The following is a 17,349-nucleotide window of genomic DNA, read 5'->3' on the forward strand; positions in this document are numbered from 1 at the left end:
TCAGTCGTCAATTCAGATTGAATTCACTGTTTGTGCTAAAAACGCTCTCTGTATGTCCGGGTGCCTTTGGTTATTGTTGTAGCTTTATGGTTAAGTTGTTTATTGCAGTGTGCCTCGCTGGTGTGACCTTCTGGCTCTATCTGTGAGAGGAGGGTGTTTACTGCATCCTCTGTGGGATGTTATCCTGCGTTTGTGTGTTTGTCTCTCTCTCTCTCTCTCTCTCTCTCACTCCCACTCTCGCGCTCTCACTCTCGCGCTCTCACTCTCTGTGTATGTGTGTGTGTGCGTGTATGTACAGTACCAGTCAAAAGTTTGGACACACCTACTCATTCAATTTTTTTACATTTTTTTTACTATCTTGAAGAAGTTCCCACATATGCTGAGCACTTGTCGTCTGCTTATTCTTCGCTCTGTGGTCCAACTCATCCCAAACCATCTCAATTGGGTTGAGATCGGGGGATTGTGGAGGCCAGGTCATCTGATGCAGCACTTCATCACTCTCCTTCTTGGTCAAATAGCCTTTACACAGCCTGGAGGTGTGTTGGGTCATTGTCCTGTTGAAAACAAATGATAGTCCCACTAAGCACAAACCAAATGGCATGGCGTATCGTTGCAGAATGCTTTGGTCGTCAGGCTGGTTAAGTGTGCCTTGAATTCTAAATAAATCACATACAGTGTCACCAGCAAAGCACCACCAGACAATCACACCTCCTCCTCCATGCTTCACGGTGGGAACCACACATGCAGAGATCATCCGTTCACCTACCAAGCGTCTCACAAAGACACAGTGGATGGAACAGAAACTCTCAAATTTGGACTCATCAGACCAAAAGACAGATTTCCACTGGTCTAAAATCCATTGCTCATGTGTTTTGGCCCTAGCAAGTCTCTTATTCTTATTGGTGACCTTTAGTGGTGGTTACTCTGCAGCAATTCAACCATGAAGGCTTGATTCACGCAGCCCCCTCTGAACAGTTGATGTTGAGATGTGTCTGTTACTTGAACTATGTAAAGCATTTATTTGGCCTGCAATCTGAGGTGCAGGTAACTCTAATGAACTTATCCTCTGCAGCAGAGGTAACTCTGGGTCTTCCTTTCCTGTGGCGGTCCTCATGAGAGCCAGTTTCATCATACCACAGCAGAGGTAACTCTGGGTCTTCCTTTCCTGTGGCGGTCCTCATGAGAGCCAGTTTCATCATACCACAGCAGAGGTAACTCTGGGTCTTCCTTTCCTGTGGTGGTCCTCATGAGAGCCAGTTTCATCATACCACAGCAGAGGTAACTCTGGGTCTTCCTTTCCTGTGGTGGTCCTCATGAGAGACAGTTTCATCATGGCGCTTGATGGTTTTTGTGACTGCACTTGAAGAAACTTTCAAAGTTCTTGAAATGTTCTGCATTGACTGACCTTCATGTCATGAAGTAATGATAGACTGTAATTTCTCTTTGCTTATTTGAGCTGTTCTTGCCATAATATGGACTTGGTCTTTTACCAAATAGGGCTATATTCTGTATACCACCCTTACCTTGTCACAACACAACTGATTGGCTCAAACGCATTAAGAAGGAAAGAAATTCCACAAATGAACTTGTAACAAAGCAAACCCGTTAATATAAATGCATTCCAGGTACTACCTCATGAAGCTGGTTGAGAGAATACTAAAAGTGTGCAAAGCTGTCATCAAGGCAAAGGGTGGCTACTTTAAAGAATCTCAAATCTCAAATATATTTGGATTTGTTTAACACTTTTTTGGTTACTACAGAGCAGTGTAGACTTTTTAGCAATGTGGCCAGCGTGCTGTGGGGAGCGGTCGGACAGGCATAATCCTGATTAGAGTTCTCATCATAATGAAGAAGAGGGATTAAAAATTCGCTAGCTGCATGTCTGTCATACAAACAGGGATTAAGATGGTCACACACAGTCCTGCCTGCTATGAACTGTATTGTTGGAATTTAGCCTCCATTCGATCTATGTCAATGAGCCTGTAAGCCTTTTATGGTACATTTTCCCCTCTGCTCATAAGATAATGAGAAAGTCAGCAAGTGTGGAGAGAAGATTGTAAGGCTGGTTGACTCCTGATTCATGCTGATTCTGTCTCTTTCCATCCCATTATGTTTGGTTTTATCATTATATTATTGTGTTACATATTTAACAATGTCAAGCTGAACAGAGTCAGCTAGGCACGGACAGTCATTCCGGGTGCAGCTTGGTGTCCACTATTCTAGGTATACTAGACAGTCTAGTATGGGATAGCATGATGGTATTGTTATCTACAGTATGAGCTAGGCCATGTGTCAGGTATAATGGCCAAATAGGAGCACAGTGGTAAACAGCATTGGCAGTCAGATTTCGGCTGATATGACTGGTTGAATGAAAAGGACAAACTGTTAGAATGCTTTCTGATTGGTCGTGTGGAATGAGTGGATGGCTGATGATTGGTTACCTTGGATAGCCAGGAAGTCCTCCAGCGCATTGGGCAGGCTGTCCTCCGCCTGATGCCCACGCTCGTGATGCTGTCGCTCGTGAAGCTGTCGCATGTGATACTCCCGCACATGGTGGTTCCCGTAGCCACACCGGCAGTCGAAGCTTGCTAGGAGATTCTCCAAATCCTGCAGCCGAGCCTTCAGCCTCCCTGCCTGTATAGGAAAACACCAGAACAGCAGACAATGGAGGATTTGTGGGAGAGATTGTCAATGATAAAACAAATATAAAGCCAGGCCTCTGTGATTAAACACATTACTGGCTGGGGTGCCAAACACGCTCAGAGTAGGCAACTAGCAGGCTCAAACTGTGTGTTAGTTTGTGTGTGTGTGTGTGTCGCTGCTAAGCACTAGCAGTTGAGCAGGTTGGTGGAGATGGCACACCTTTACTCCTGAGTGGCACAGTGGTCTAAGGCACTGCATCTCTGTGCAAGATGTGTAACTACAGTCCCTGGTTCAAATCCAGGCTGTATCACATCCGGCCGTGATTGGGAGCCCCATAGGTGGTGCACAATTTGCCCAGTGTTGTCTGGGTTTGGCTGGGGTAGGATGCCATTGTAAATAAGAATTTGTTCTTAACTGACTTGCCTAGTTAAATAAAGGTTAATTTACAAAAATGATTATAATACCCTTTAATTTATTCATTGCAGCCCCCCATAGGTAAAATCACAGTTTTTAATCTAGGCCAAGTACCACAATTAGGCTACTCACAATATAAGACAATGGTGTATCTTGTGTTTTAAATTCTCCTTCATACAGCACAAGTGAGGAAATGAAAGGATTTCTTCCTGTTTCTTTACTGTCCCTCTATCTCTCTCCACCCCCTTTTTTTCTCTGCTGTCTTTAGAAGGGATGAAGGTGTGCAGAAAGCCAGCAGTGAGAGAGAGAGACAAAGAGATGAGAGAGAAAACACAAACGACTTTAGCAAGAACAAGTATACTTTACAGAAACGACAAAATTCTGCTATTAGATTTGCCTGCAGAGAGCAGCCACTGTATAGAGTCTGGAACATACTGTATGGGACATGTATTTGGTGCTAATCTCTGGAGACATGAGAAATAAACTAGATCATTAAAGCAACTGTCTGCTTTCCAAATGGCACCCTGTTCCCTATATAGTGCAGTGCACTACTTTTCACCATTTGGGATGCAGTCAGCGTCTATTTCTGTAGCTGTTTTAGTATCAGTGACTTCACATTGACTTCAGTCTGATTTATTATTTATCTTGGTTTTTGAAGAGGCCAGATGGCCACCATTGTTAGACTACAAACACACCCTTGGGTAGGAGTTTGAATAGACTTACTAATTGTTGTTTTGGAGCAAATTTCATTATGCAATGGCGATGGGTCAATAACAACAGCGGGGGGGGGGGGGGGGGGTATAATGGGCCTCGTATATGTGAAATGTTTTTCTGGGTTTTATAGTAAAGACATTTACAGTAATTTAACTGTGCCAGTGAGCAAGGGGAGGGGTTACAAATACTCTCATGAGTGCCAGGTAGGTAAGACCTTTAACTATGATGGCTGTGCCCTAAGTAAGACGCAGGGGAGCGGGTCGAGAGCTTTGAGTTGCTCGTCCCTCCTCCAAATCACTAAGGGCTTAAAATGGTCCACACACGCACAGACGTGAAGAAGGTGTGACAGTGCCTCTTACCCCTCTAGTTGCCCTTGTTATCATGGAGGTGCTTTCCTTGAGCATGATATGCCGGCATAGAGGTGGAGGGGCAAGACCATGCAGGATCTTAAAGACAAGGCTTGCATCTACATACTGCTTAAAGCTATCCAGACTGAATAAATTATGTTTGTGGATGATGTAGTAGGCTTGATTACCAACAATGACAGATCAGCCTACAGGGAGGAGGTGAGGGCCCTGGATGTGTGGTGCCAGGAAAATAACCTCTCCCTCAACATCAACAAAATGAAGGAGCTGATCGTGGACTTCAGAGAACAGCAGATGGAGCACGCCCCAATAGCCACATCGACGGGGCCGCAGTGTACGCCAAGTTCCTTACTGCCTGGTACGGCAACTGCACCACCTGCAACCGCAGGGCTCTCCAGAGGGTGGTGCGGTCTGCACAACGCATCACCGGGGGCACACTGCCTGCCTTCCTGGACATCTACAGCACCCGATGTCACGAGAAGGCCAAAAAGATCGTCAAGGACATCAACCACCCGAGCCACTGCCTGTTCACCCCGCTACCATACAGAAGGCGAGGTCAGTACAGGTGCCATCAAGTACAGGTGCCATCAAAGCTGGGAAAGAGACTGAAAAACAGCTTCTATCTTAAGGCCATCAGACTGCTAAATAGCCATCACTAGCCGGCTCCCACCCGGTTACTCAAACCTGCACCTTAGAGGCTGCTGCCCTATATACATAGACATGGAATCACTGGCCTCTTTAATAATGGAAGACTAATCACTTTAATAATGTTTACATACTGCTTTACTTATTTCATATGTATATACTATATTCTATTCTACTGTATTTTAGTCAATGCCACTCCGACATTGCTCGTCCAAATATTTAGATATTTTGTAATTCCATTATTTTACAACAGCACCGCCCTCGATTGCATGAGGGTGTTGCGGACAGCCCAGTACTTCACTGGGGCCGAGCTACCTGCCATCCAGGACCTCTATATCAGGTGGGGAGAAAGGAAGGTCCGGAAAATCATGAAAGACTCCAGCCATCCAAGCCATATACTGTTCTCTCTGCTCCGCATGATAAGCGGTACCGGTGCATCAGGCTCTGACACCAACAGGCCCCTGAACAGCTTCTATCCCCAACCCATAATACTGCTAAACAGCTAACAAAATGGCTACACTGACTATCTGGGTTAACCCTTGTATTTATTTTTAAGACGGCTAGTCAACATACCCCTATACATACTGTATCTACCTCTATCACTTCAGTATCCCTGCAAATTGTAAATATGGTATTGGAACTGACCATGTATATAGCTTTTACTTTCTCGTGTTATTGCATATTTTTATTTCTTGTGTGTTTTTGTTGTATCAGATTTTATTTGTAGTACTATATTGATATTAATTACTGCTTAGTTGGGATTGCAAGAAAGGCATTTCCCTGTACTTGGGCACGTGACATCAAAACCTGAAACAAACTCAGCCTGCATGCCACAGAGAGGCCCAGATAGCACTTGCAGCTAGTGTGGGAGAAACAACCGGTGGGAGAAATGACGGAAGGAGAATTGGTGATTTCGGAGGGGGTTAGACTACTAAGCTTGAGTGGCAGGTTTGATGAGAGGGGCGGCCAGATGAACAGGGTGGGTGACTTGAAAGCGTGCATTCAGATTCACAGATTCTATTTCCAGTATTGATTGAGATATATTCCTGTATGATGATATGGCCTCTTAGTGGCTTAAAGCCTCACCTGTCTCATCTTAGTAGCACCCTCTAGTAGCTCATAGCCTCGTGTCTCATCTTAGTAGCACCCTCTAGTAGCTCATAGCCTCGTGTCTCATCTTAGTAGCATCCTCTAGTAGCTCATAGCCTCGTGCCTCATCTTAATAGCACCCTCTAGTAGCTCATAGCCTCGTGTCTCATCTTAGTTGCAACCTCTAGTAGCTCATAGCCTCGTGTCTCATCTTAGTTGCACCCTCTAGTAGCTCATAGCCTCGTGTCTCATCTTAGTAGCACCCTCTAGTAGCTCATAGCCTCGTGTCTCATCTTAGTAGCACCCTCTAGTAGCTTATAGCCTCGGGTCTCATCTTAGTAGCACCCTCTAGTAGCTTATAGCCTCGTGTCTCATCTTAGTAGCATCCTCTAGTAGCTTATAGCCTCGTGTCTCATCTTAGTAGCATCCTCTAGTAGCTTATAGCCTCGTGTCTCATCTTAGTTGCACCCTCTAGTAGCTCATAGCCTCATGTCTCATCTTAGTAGCACCCTCTAGTAGCTCATAGCCTCGTGTCTCATCTTAGTAGCACCCTCTAGTAGCTCATAGCCTCGTGTCTCATCTTAGTAGCACCCTGTAATAGCTCATAGTCTTGTGTGTCTTATCCTAGTTTTGTGAAAACAAAACGTTATGTGCTGAGCCCAGCCATTATCTTACTACCTATTTTGGCTGATAAATACTAAAGATTTGGAAATTCAGTGTTTGTGACTATTTATCCATGCAACATAACTGTAACAATTTACTAACTTTAAATGTGGCATGAACACAACCACTCATGATGTTTTCATCGGATTGTCAAACAAATCACTTTAGAAGTAAGTTACATTCGCACTTTCATCCAAAATAACTCCAGCATCCGAACAGTGCACTGTAACTATCTCACCACAGAATGCATCCGAGCAAGCAAAACAGAACCCCTCTTACTATACATGTATTTGATGCTTTCTGGTCAAAACGAGTATAGCAGACAGACAGGAGCAACACTCTTACCTGCTCCTTGACTAGCCCATAGCAGACGTGGCACTCCTCACACTGGTGTGTGGCTCTGTTGTGGAAGTAGTTGAGCTCACATTGGTCACACTTGTACCCCACGAAGCCCTGGCGGCAGGGACAGGTGCCGTTGGTGTGGCACTGCATGGAGCTGGAACCCATTGGGTCGCAATTACAGGCTGAGAGGAACAGGGGGAGGCAGGGGTGGAGAGAGGGACAGGGAGAGGCAGGGGTGGAGAGAGGGATAGAGGGAGGCAGGGGTGGAGAGAGGGACAGGGGGAGGCAGGGGTGGAGAGAGGGATAGGGGGAGGCAGGGGTGGAGAGAGGGACAGGGGGAGGCAGGGGTGGAGAGAGGAACAGGGGGAGGCAGGGGTGGAGAGAGGGACAGGGGGAGGCAGGGGTGGAGAGAGGGATAGGGGAGGCAGGGGTGGAGAGAGGGACAGGGGGAGGCAGGGGTGGAGAGAGGGATAGGGGGAGGCAGGGGTGGAGAGAGGGATAGGGGGAGGCAGGGGTGGAGAGAGGGACAAGCAGGGGTGGAGAGAGGGATAGGGGGAGGCAGGGGTGGAGAGAGGGACAGGGGGAGGCAGGGGTGGAGAGAGGGACAGGGGGAGGCAGGGGTGGAGAGAGGGACAGGGGGAGGCAGGGGTGGAGAGAGGGACAAGGGGAGGCAGGGGTGGAGAGAGGGATAGGGGAGGCAGGGGTGGAGAGAGGGACAGGGGGAGGCAGGGGTGGAGAGAGGGATAGGGGGAGGCAGGGGTGGAGAGAGGGATAGGGGGAGGCAGGGGTGGAGAGAGGGATAGGGGGAGGCAGGGGTGGAGAGAGGGACAGGGGGAGGCAGGGGTGGAGAGAGGGATAGGGGGAGGCAGGGGTGGAGAGAGGGATATGGGGAGGCGGTGGTGGAGTTAGGGACAACGAGAGGCAGGGGTGGAGAGAGGGACAAGGGGAGGCAGGGGAGGAGAGAGGGATAGGGGGAGGCAGGGGTGGAGAGAGGGACAGGGGGAGGCAGGGGTGGAGAGAGGGACAAGGGGAGGCAGGGGTGGAGAGAGGGACAAGGGGAGGCAGGGTTGGAGAGAGGGACAAGGGGAGGCAGGGATGGAGAGAGGGGAAAGGAGGCATGAATGGCATATAGACAAATATATTGGTTGTTGAAGAATTAGACATTGCATGTATGCGTGTTACATTTCTAACTTCTTATTGTTATCAGAATGACTTGTTTTAGCACGTTTTGATATGTCTTAGTGTTTGCACATAAGGACTTCTAGCCCCAATCACAGTATAGGCTACTGTAGCTACCTCTGCAGCCCCGTGAGGAGAAACCATAGAAGCCCATACGACATGTGCTGCACAGCCGCCCCTCCAGTCCCAGCCGACACACACACTGGCCTGTGATTTGGTGGCAAGCCATGGATGATGAGCCAATGGGGTTACAGGTGCACCTAAGAAATGTAGAAAGTGATTCACATAACACTTACTAATGAAAGTAAACAGAACCACTGCATTTCTAGGTATGGAACCATAGATATATAATAATTACTATTCTAATTAAGCAATAAGGCCCAAGAGGGTGTTGTATATGGTCAATATACCACGGCTAAGGTCTGTCCTTAGACACGACACAACCCCAGAGGTACCTTATTGCTATTATAAACTGGTTACCAACATAATTAGAGCAGTAAAAATAAATGTTTTGTCATATCTTTGGTATACGGTCTGATATATACGTGCATCAAAGCCAGGTCCAAGAGACTGAAAAACAGCTTCTATCTCAAGGCCATCAGACTGTTAAACAGCCATCACTAACATAGAGAGGCTGCTGCCAACATACAGACTAAAACCACTGGCCACTTTAATAAATAGATTTAATAATGGTATCACTAGTCACTTTAATAATGTTTACATATCCTATATTACTATGTATATTTTATACCATCTATTGCATCTTGCCTATGCCGCATGGCCATCGTGCATCCATATATTTATATGTACATATTCTGATTCTTTACATTGTGTGTATAAGGTAGTCGTTGTGAATTTGTTAGATATTACTGCACTGTCAGAACTGGAAGCACAAGCATTTCGCTACACTTGCATTAAAATTTGCTAACCATGTGTATTTGACCAATAAAATTGGATTTTATTTGCTATACCACAGCTGTCAGCCAATCAGCATTCAGGGCTCGAACCACCCAGTTTATCATTAATAATAATGACTAATTATATTTCTATGATCAGAACCAATTTTAGAGTCAGAATGCATAACAAAAGAACCATATAGAAGATTCCAGAATTGCTTTAGGATTTCCTGTACCTCTCACAGCCTACTCCAGACTGCAGGTTGAAGAAGCCCACCTCACACTGACCACAGTCTCGCCCGGTCACATGACTAAGGCACAGACAACTTCCTGTCTGGGGGTCACAGTCCTCCAACGATCCAGAAGTCCCTGCAGGACTGCAGCCGCAGCCTGGGAGAAGACACAACCACACGTCAACGTCATGTCAAACACACAAAAAACACATGTCAATCACATAACCTCACATCAAATACTGTATCAAAAAGTATAGTAGCCTAAACGGGCAAAAGCATTATCAAAACAGAACACAAATCCAACAAAGTATGCAAAAGGTACACGTCATATACATCATCCAAACAGTACACTAAACACAGTGTCACAAATGATGTCAACCATCAATCAATGTTGTGGCAATTGTATATTTCATGTCCTCTGTCCATTCACTATCTGCTATTCATTCACTCTAAAAAAACCTATCTCTCTGTAGTGCGTGTCCTGTCTGCCCTGCGTGCCTGGCTTTGTGTTATCTAGGACAGTGCAGAGACAGAGGAGACCATCTACTGTACATGTACATAGTACTTGAATCAATCAATCAATAACCAAACCAATAACCTAACCAAACCTACATGAACATATTGCCTCAATCAATCACCCCAACTACACTGACTCGGTACCGGTACTCCTTGTATATGGCCTGTATAAAGCCTCATTATTGTTATTTTATTGTGTTACTATTTTCTTTTGTTACTATTTTCTTTTCATCCATTTGCAAATGTTCTTAATTTTCAAGTGCATCGTTGGGAAAGGGGTCGTAAGTAAGCATTTCACGGTAAAGTATACACTTGTGGTAATCGGCGCATGTGACAAATAAAATTAGATGTTATTTGAATGACTGAGCAGAGCAGACACAGGTTGCGTCCCAACTTGCACACTGCACGCAAAAAATACATGTTGTATTGTCACATGGACCGGATAGGTGCAGTAAAATGTGTTGTTTGGAGGAAATTAGGGTGAAGGTCCTTGCTCAAAGGTCAAATCGACAGGTTTCATCTTGTCAGCTCAGGTACTCAAACCAGCGACCTTTCAGTTTCAGGCCCAACACAATAACCACTAAACTACCTGCCGCCCTAAAGGCTCTATGGGCCCAGGTCAAAAGTAGTGCACTATATATATGGAAGTCTTTGACAATTCATAGGGGCTTCCTCTGACACCGCCTGGTATAGATGTCCTGGATGGCAGGGAGTTCGGCCCCAGTGATGTACTGGGCTGTATGCACTACCCTCTGTAGCGCCTTGCCGTCGGATGCCGAGCAGTTGCCATATCAAGCGGTGTTGCAGCCAGTCAAGATGCTCTCAATGGTGTAGCTGTAGAACTTTTTGAGGATCTGAGGGCCCATGCCGACTCTATTCACCATCCTGAGGGGGAATACGCTTTGTCGTGCCCTCTTCGCGACTGTGTTGGTTCCTGGGGTTGTAGATGGAACATATCTGTTGTTATAGGCTAGTGGGGGACACAGACATCTCAGAACATCTATGTTGCTATAGGCTACTGGGGGACACAGACATCTCAGAACATCTCTGTTGCTATAGGCTACTGGGGGACACAGACATCTCAGAACGTCTGTTGCTATAGGCTACTGAGGGACACAAAAATCTCAGAACATCTCTGTTACTATAGGCTACTGAGGGACACAGACATCTCAGAACATCTCTGTTGCTATAGGCTACTGGGGGACACAGACATCTCAGAACATCTCTGTTGCTATAGGCTACTGGAGGACACAGACATCTCAGAACATCTGTTGCTATAGGCTACTGAGGGACACAGACATCTCAGAACATCTCTGTTGCTATAGGCTACTGAGGGACACAGACATCTCAGAACATCTCTGTTGCTATAGGCTACTGGGGGACACAGACATCTCAGAATATCTCTCTCTCTCTACATTTGTGTATGTTCCTTCTCTTCCTCCCTGTACCTCTGTGTCTCTATTTCTCTTTCTCTCTATTTATCCCACTCTTGTTCTTTCTTTCTATCTCAATCTGTACCTCTCTCTTTCTTTCTCTATGTCTCGCTCTCATAACCCTACAGTAACCTAATCCTCCAAGTCTCTTCATGTTTATCAGGATACAACTTGCTGATAAGAAAATGTACTCTTTCTACTTACAAAATACTGTAGTTGGAAGGTCAACTGATCAGGGCAGACTGCTCTCTGCATCTTTCCCAGAACCCCTTTTAAGTGACACCATTACCTTATACAGATGAATAAAGATACAGAATCTGTGGGTCTATGACTGCTATTCACTCTGAGAGCCTGTAAAACTAAGTGTTCTCCCACTTTACAACCACTCCAATGCCACTTCAGTCCCTGTGGAGTTCCTAATGGCACTTCTAACCACCTAACTCTAAGGAAGACTCTTTTAGCTCCACCTGAAATCTTTTGTTCCACCTGAAATCTTTTGGACATAAAAGCAATGTTGAGGGAATCTTATTTGACTCAGAAAAGGATACATATATGATAGGTGATATATACAAAACCATGCAGAAAGACTATCCAACTGATAATCTCTTTGAAAAAAAGATAAACTCTTGGAATCAAGAATTCAAAATAACTGATTATAGGCACAAAATCGAGAGGGTGTGTTGGAACAAAAGACGAAAATGTACGCTCAATCCAGTATAAAATAATGTATAGAATGTATTATACAAGAGACTAAATTCACATGTTCTACAGCACAACGGCAGAGTCATGTGGAAAGTATAAAACTAAGAAGGACTCAATGATTCATTCCTTCTGGGAGCGCTATAAAGTCCAAAAGTTATGGGCGGCGTTACAAAGCTGTCAGAAGTGTTACGATGTCAGTTAACTTTGAATCCGTCTATCTGCATATTTCAAGACATGGAATATGAGGGTGGGGTGACCATCATTTTCTTGTCAATGATTTTGAAAAAAAAAAAGTATACTTAAAAACTAGAAATCCAATGCTCCTCCATCACTACAACAGTGGATGAATCAAATATATTATTATTGAAATTTTGAAAAGGTCTGGGATACGGAGAAAAATAGAACAGGACAATTTGACACCATATGGCATAGAGTGTTACAAGCACTGGAAAGTTCCAGGGATGAAGGATGAGGGGGAGTGTGGTTGTGAGATATACATGATGTGTATGGTTGTGGTGGGAAAACGTGGGTCTGAACAGGTGTGATGTCATTGATGTTTGTAGAAATGTGTGTGTTTGTTTGTGTATGTATTTTGATGAGCATTCCATCCGTATGCTATCAAGAATCTTTAGACTCTTTAGAATGGTGAGAATTGCTAAAATCCAGGTGATATATCAGTAAGAGGAAAGCACTTTCAAAACCCTCAAGAAGAGATCATTATGAAGGCACACTGACACCCACACATAGAGGACAAGTACACAGATACACAAACACACAATATAACGCGCTAACACACTTTGAAATGTACAGACTCACACATTCAGATACATGTCACCATATTTCTAATGCATTCTTCATTTAAAATGTCTTCGATGTAAAGACCCCTGTTTAGGGGACCTGCGTGGTTCTGGTACCTGTTCCAACCAACATTTTAGCTTAGAAAACGATCTGTGGACACTGTAGACGGAAATGGCTTGCAATGAGCGGTAGCCCTGATTCTCACAGACACAGGGGTATGTCTCTTTTGCCTGTACGAAGCAGGGATGTCCCTCCTACCTTTTAATTCACTCTTCCGACTGTCCATGAACTGCTGGCTGAACCTTACATCACAGCCATTGGAACCCTTACATCATAACGCAGCAGGAGAGTGGTTTTGTCACGGCAGAAGATTCAGAGATCGATTTATAGCCACTAATCTAAAATAATTCATAGATTTTAAACCCCCAATTTTTTGTTTGTTTGTCATAGACAGACGAGATTAATATGCTGCGTGTTCCTAACGAGTTCAGGAAGCTAAACTAGAGCTCTGTGAGATGTTGACAACGATGGGGCGGATGTTTTGATCAAGAGAGACCTTTAGAAAACACTGTATGTACATTTTCTCTGACACTAAATATACAAATATGTATTTTACAGTTATAAAGAAGGTGAAATCTTATACTTAGTCATTTGATTATTCTTTATTTATAAAAAATATAAGTTATTTCAAGCCTTATTCTTACAGTTTTGTTGAATAGGAAATACATTATATAACATTTTTTATATTTTCATATTTTTATCATATTTGAACTGTGTACTTGAGCTTGTGTTCTCAAAAGTGACTACACCTCAGCAATTTATAAAAATGTTTTACCCCAAAGGTGAGATTTTAACCATTCTTGGAGTCTGGATCATTAGTAGTTAAATAATTACTTTGGGGGATTATGTAGATTACATTTTCCATTACATTTAGTTACATTTAAGATGTAAAATTGTATATTTCCCCTTAATTAAAAACCTGCAACTCTAACCCAACCCTATATACACCCTTCCCAAGTTTCCACACTCACGTTTGCACTTCTGAGCCACAGTGCGGTCCAGGGCGTCCCCATAGTAACCTTGTCGGCAGCGTTGGCAATGGTCTCCCTCGGTGTGTCCCAGGCACTTCAGGCAACAGCCCGTCATGTGATCACACACGCCCAGCGCGTTGGGGTCCACATTATCGTTACAGTCGCACTTCTCACACGGTTGAACCGGCCCTGACCGGCCCAGGGGGTCGCCGTGGAAACTGTCCTCGCACATCTCGCATCTGATGCCTGTGGAGAGAAGGTGTGTGTGTGTATGTGCATGTGTATATGTGTGTTTGTGTGTGTGTCGGGGGGTGACAGGTGACAGGTTTTTTGATAGGTGAGTTATGGAAGATGTTGGGCTGGAGGGTTTGGGGGCCATTTTCATTTCAACCTAAATCAATATCTGGTAATGAAATTCTGGAAATTAATGAATGGCCCAAACCTGACAAAGGAATATGGACATTTTAATTCAAACACTGTGCTCTACATGATAGGATCATGACTAATTTTATCAAGACAGTGAGGACACCAGTACAGGTTTTATTAAAAATCTGTCAGACAATTTGTGGAAATCTGCTTCACTGAGCAAGCAATGAACTCAATGGCTGTGTCCTAAAAGGCAACCTATTCCCTACATATTGCACTACTTTAGAATAGAGCCCAAGCTCTGGTCAAAAGTAGTGCACTGTATAGGAAATAGGTTGCGATTTGGGATGCAGCCCAGTTTAAAGCGGGTGAGGTCTGCTCATCATGGGAAAATGAAATGGTTTGTTCCCATTATCCGACATCTACCAGTCATGTAATATGATCTCAGCTCACCCCTCTGTCCTGAAGGGCAGTTGGTACAGACCACCTCCCCAGAGCTCATTTGAGCACAGCTGGTACGGTCCGGGCAGGGGCAAGGTCTGCAGTCATTGGGCGTGCCAATCAACGCGTTACCATAGTAACCGCCCAGACAACGCTCGCAGGTTGGTCCTGTGGTGAAGTCGATACACACACACACACCTGGAGTAGAGAGAGGAGCAGAGGCAGTTACAACACACACACCTGGAGTAGAGAGAGGAGAGGAGGCAGTTACAACACACATACCTGAACTAGAGAGAGGAGAGGAGGCATTTACAACACACACACCTGGACTAGAGAGAGGAGAGGGGGCATTTACAACACACACACCTGAACTAGAGAGAGGAGAGGAGGCAGTTACAACACACCACACGTAGATAGATATGTAAAGTGTGTCTTACAGGACCATCATATGGGCTCTCAGTAGTAGGCACACTCACACACAGTCGCAAACACACACACACACACACACACACACACACACACACACACACACACACACACACACACACACACACACACACACACACACACACACACACACACACACACACACACACACACACACACACACGCACACGCACACACACACACACACACCAAGGAGGATGGATGCTGTAACGATTTTCTCCTCTGACAGATCCAGGCTACAGTAAGTGTAGTTTCTCTAGCCACCAGTAGAGTGTGCCATGTAGCTGTGTCTCTAACCAGCCACCATACATGTACTCTAGCTCTTCACACAGCCACAGCAGAATGGAAGAGGAATAAGAGGAAACACTCAATACTGAAACCCAGACCTCCACTGCAAAAAGAGCTAGCGAGCAGAAAGAACTGGTCTAAATTCAACCTGACTGTAATTGCTTTGGGAAATACAAGAAGAGCTGGCTTCAGACAGAAAGACTTTCAAGAAGTAAATGAATTTCCCCCAAGTGAACGAGATAATCATATTTATTATGTCCCAAAAACAAACTGTTAAATGCATATGTCTTCTAAAGCCTCAGGGAAAATAACTTTTGGGCTGTATGTATCTCCAGCTCTTCACATCTAGTTAACTTTTTGTAATCACAATTAATCGCATGGTCTGAAATCGTTTGAATTTTTTTTGAAAACATCCAATATACAGGCTGTATCACAACCGGACGTGATTGGGAGTCCCATAGGGCGGCGCAAAATTGGCCCCTAGTCATCCGGATTTGGCCGGGGTAGGACGTCATTGTAAATACGAATTTGTTCTTAACTGACTTGCCTAGTTAAATAAAGGTTTATGTAGAAAATAATCTACACAACTAAAAACAACAATGTTATATCAAAACAAGCAGACATTGAGGTTAACTTCTTGATGCACCCCATCCCGTTAGCGGGATCATTTTCATCAACACCCGCTGAATTGCAATGCGCCAAATTCAAATAAAATTACTAAACATATTTCATTTTCATGAAATCACAAGTGCAATATAGCAAAACACAACTTAGCTTGTTGTTAATCCACCTGGCGTGTCAGATTTTGAAAATATGCTTTACAGCGAAAGCTATCCAAGCGTATGTGTGAGTTTATCGATCACTAGACAAAACATTATGAACAGCTAACATCAAAGTAGATGGTCACGAAAATCAGAAAAGCAATAAAATGAATTGCTTATCTTTGATGATCTTCGGATGTTTTCACTAACAAGACTCCCAGATACACAATAAATGTTCCTTTTGTTCCATAAAGATTATTTTTATATCCAAAATACCTCCATTTGTTTGGCACGTTATGTTCAGAAATCCACAGGCTCGAGCGGTCACGATCGCAGACGAAAATTCCAAATAGTATCCGAAATGTCCACAGAAACATGTCAAATGTTTTTTATAATCAATCCTCAGGTTGTTTTTAAAATATATAATCGATAATATATAAACCGGGATTATCACTTTTTCAATAGGAGAGGGAGAGACAATGGCTGCCCCACTCTGTTGCGCAAGCAAAACTCATGCGAACACCCAGCTATCCACTGACGCAATGTTATCTTTCTCGCTCATTTTTCAAAATAAAAGCCTGAAACTATGTCTAAAGACTGTTGACACCTTGAGGAAGCGATAGGTAAAGGAATCTGGTTGATATCCCTTTAAATGGAGCGAAGGCAGGCTATGGATCATGGAGCTTTCAAAATAGAAGCCACTTCCTCGTTTGATTTTCCTCAGGTTTTCGCCTGCAATATCAGTTCTGTTATAGTCACAGACAATATTTTGACAGTTTTGGAAACGTTAGAGTGTTTTCTATCCTAATCTGACAATTACATGCATATTCTAGTTTCTGGGCCTGAGAAATAGGCAGTTTCAAATGGGTACGTTTTTCATCCAAAAAATCTAAATACTGCCCCCTACACTCAAAAGGCTAATGACCAAAAGCTAATTGGAGTTAGGAGTCAGCTAACCTGGAGTCCAATCAATGAGACGAGATTGGAGTTGGTTAGAGCTATCTTGCCCTATAAAACAAGACAAAATTTGAGTTTCCTATTCACAAGAAGCATTGCCTGATGTGAACCATGCCTTGAACAAAAGAGATCTCAGAAGACCTAAGATTAAGAATTGTTTACTTGCATAAAGCTGGAAAGGGTTACAAAAGTATCTCTAAAAGCCTTGATATTCATCAGTCCACAGAAAGACAAATTGTCTATTGATAGAGAATGTTCAGCACTGTTGCTATTCTCCCTTGGAGTGGATTGTCCTGCAAAGATGACTGCAAGAGCACAGCACAGAATGCTCACTGGGGTTAAGAAGAATCCTAGTGTGTCAACTAAAGATTTACAGAAATCCCTGGAATATGCTAACATCTCTGTTGACAAGTCAACGATACGTAA

General features: G+C 44.1%; 1 protein-coding gene across 1 annotated transcript in view; it reads right to left on the reverse strand.

Annotated features, from left to right (window-relative positions):
• LOC139409644 (laminin subunit gamma-3-like) overlaps positions 1-17,349 on the reverse strand; it is a 192,744-nt gene that overhangs the window by 25,496 nt on the left and 149,899 nt on the right. Inside the window, exons 13-18 of the mRNA XM_071155064.1 lie at positions 14,483-14,668; positions 13,664-13,909; positions 9,187-9,340; positions 8,172-8,314; positions 6,879-7,057; positions 2,442-2,634 (exon numbers count right to left, since the gene is read on the reverse strand). Of these exons, the coding sequence (XP_071011165.1) occupies positions 2,442-2,634; positions 6,879-7,057; positions 8,172-8,314; positions 9,187-9,340; positions 13,664-13,909; positions 14,483-14,668 (1,101 nt within the window). The remainder of the gene's footprint in view (positions 1-2,441; positions 2,635-6,878; positions 7,058-8,171; positions 8,315-9,186; positions 9,341-13,663; positions 13,910-14,482; positions 14,669-17,349) is intronic.

Source organism: Oncorhynchus clarkii, chromosome 5, assembly GCF_045791955.1.
Source record: "Oncorhynchus clarkii lewisi isolate Uvic-CL-2024 chromosome 5, UVic_Ocla_1.0, whole genome shotgun sequence".
In the NCBI taxonomy this organism is placed as follows: domain Eukaryota; kingdom Metazoa; phylum Chordata; class Actinopteri; order Salmoniformes; family Salmonidae; genus Oncorhynchus; species Oncorhynchus clarkii.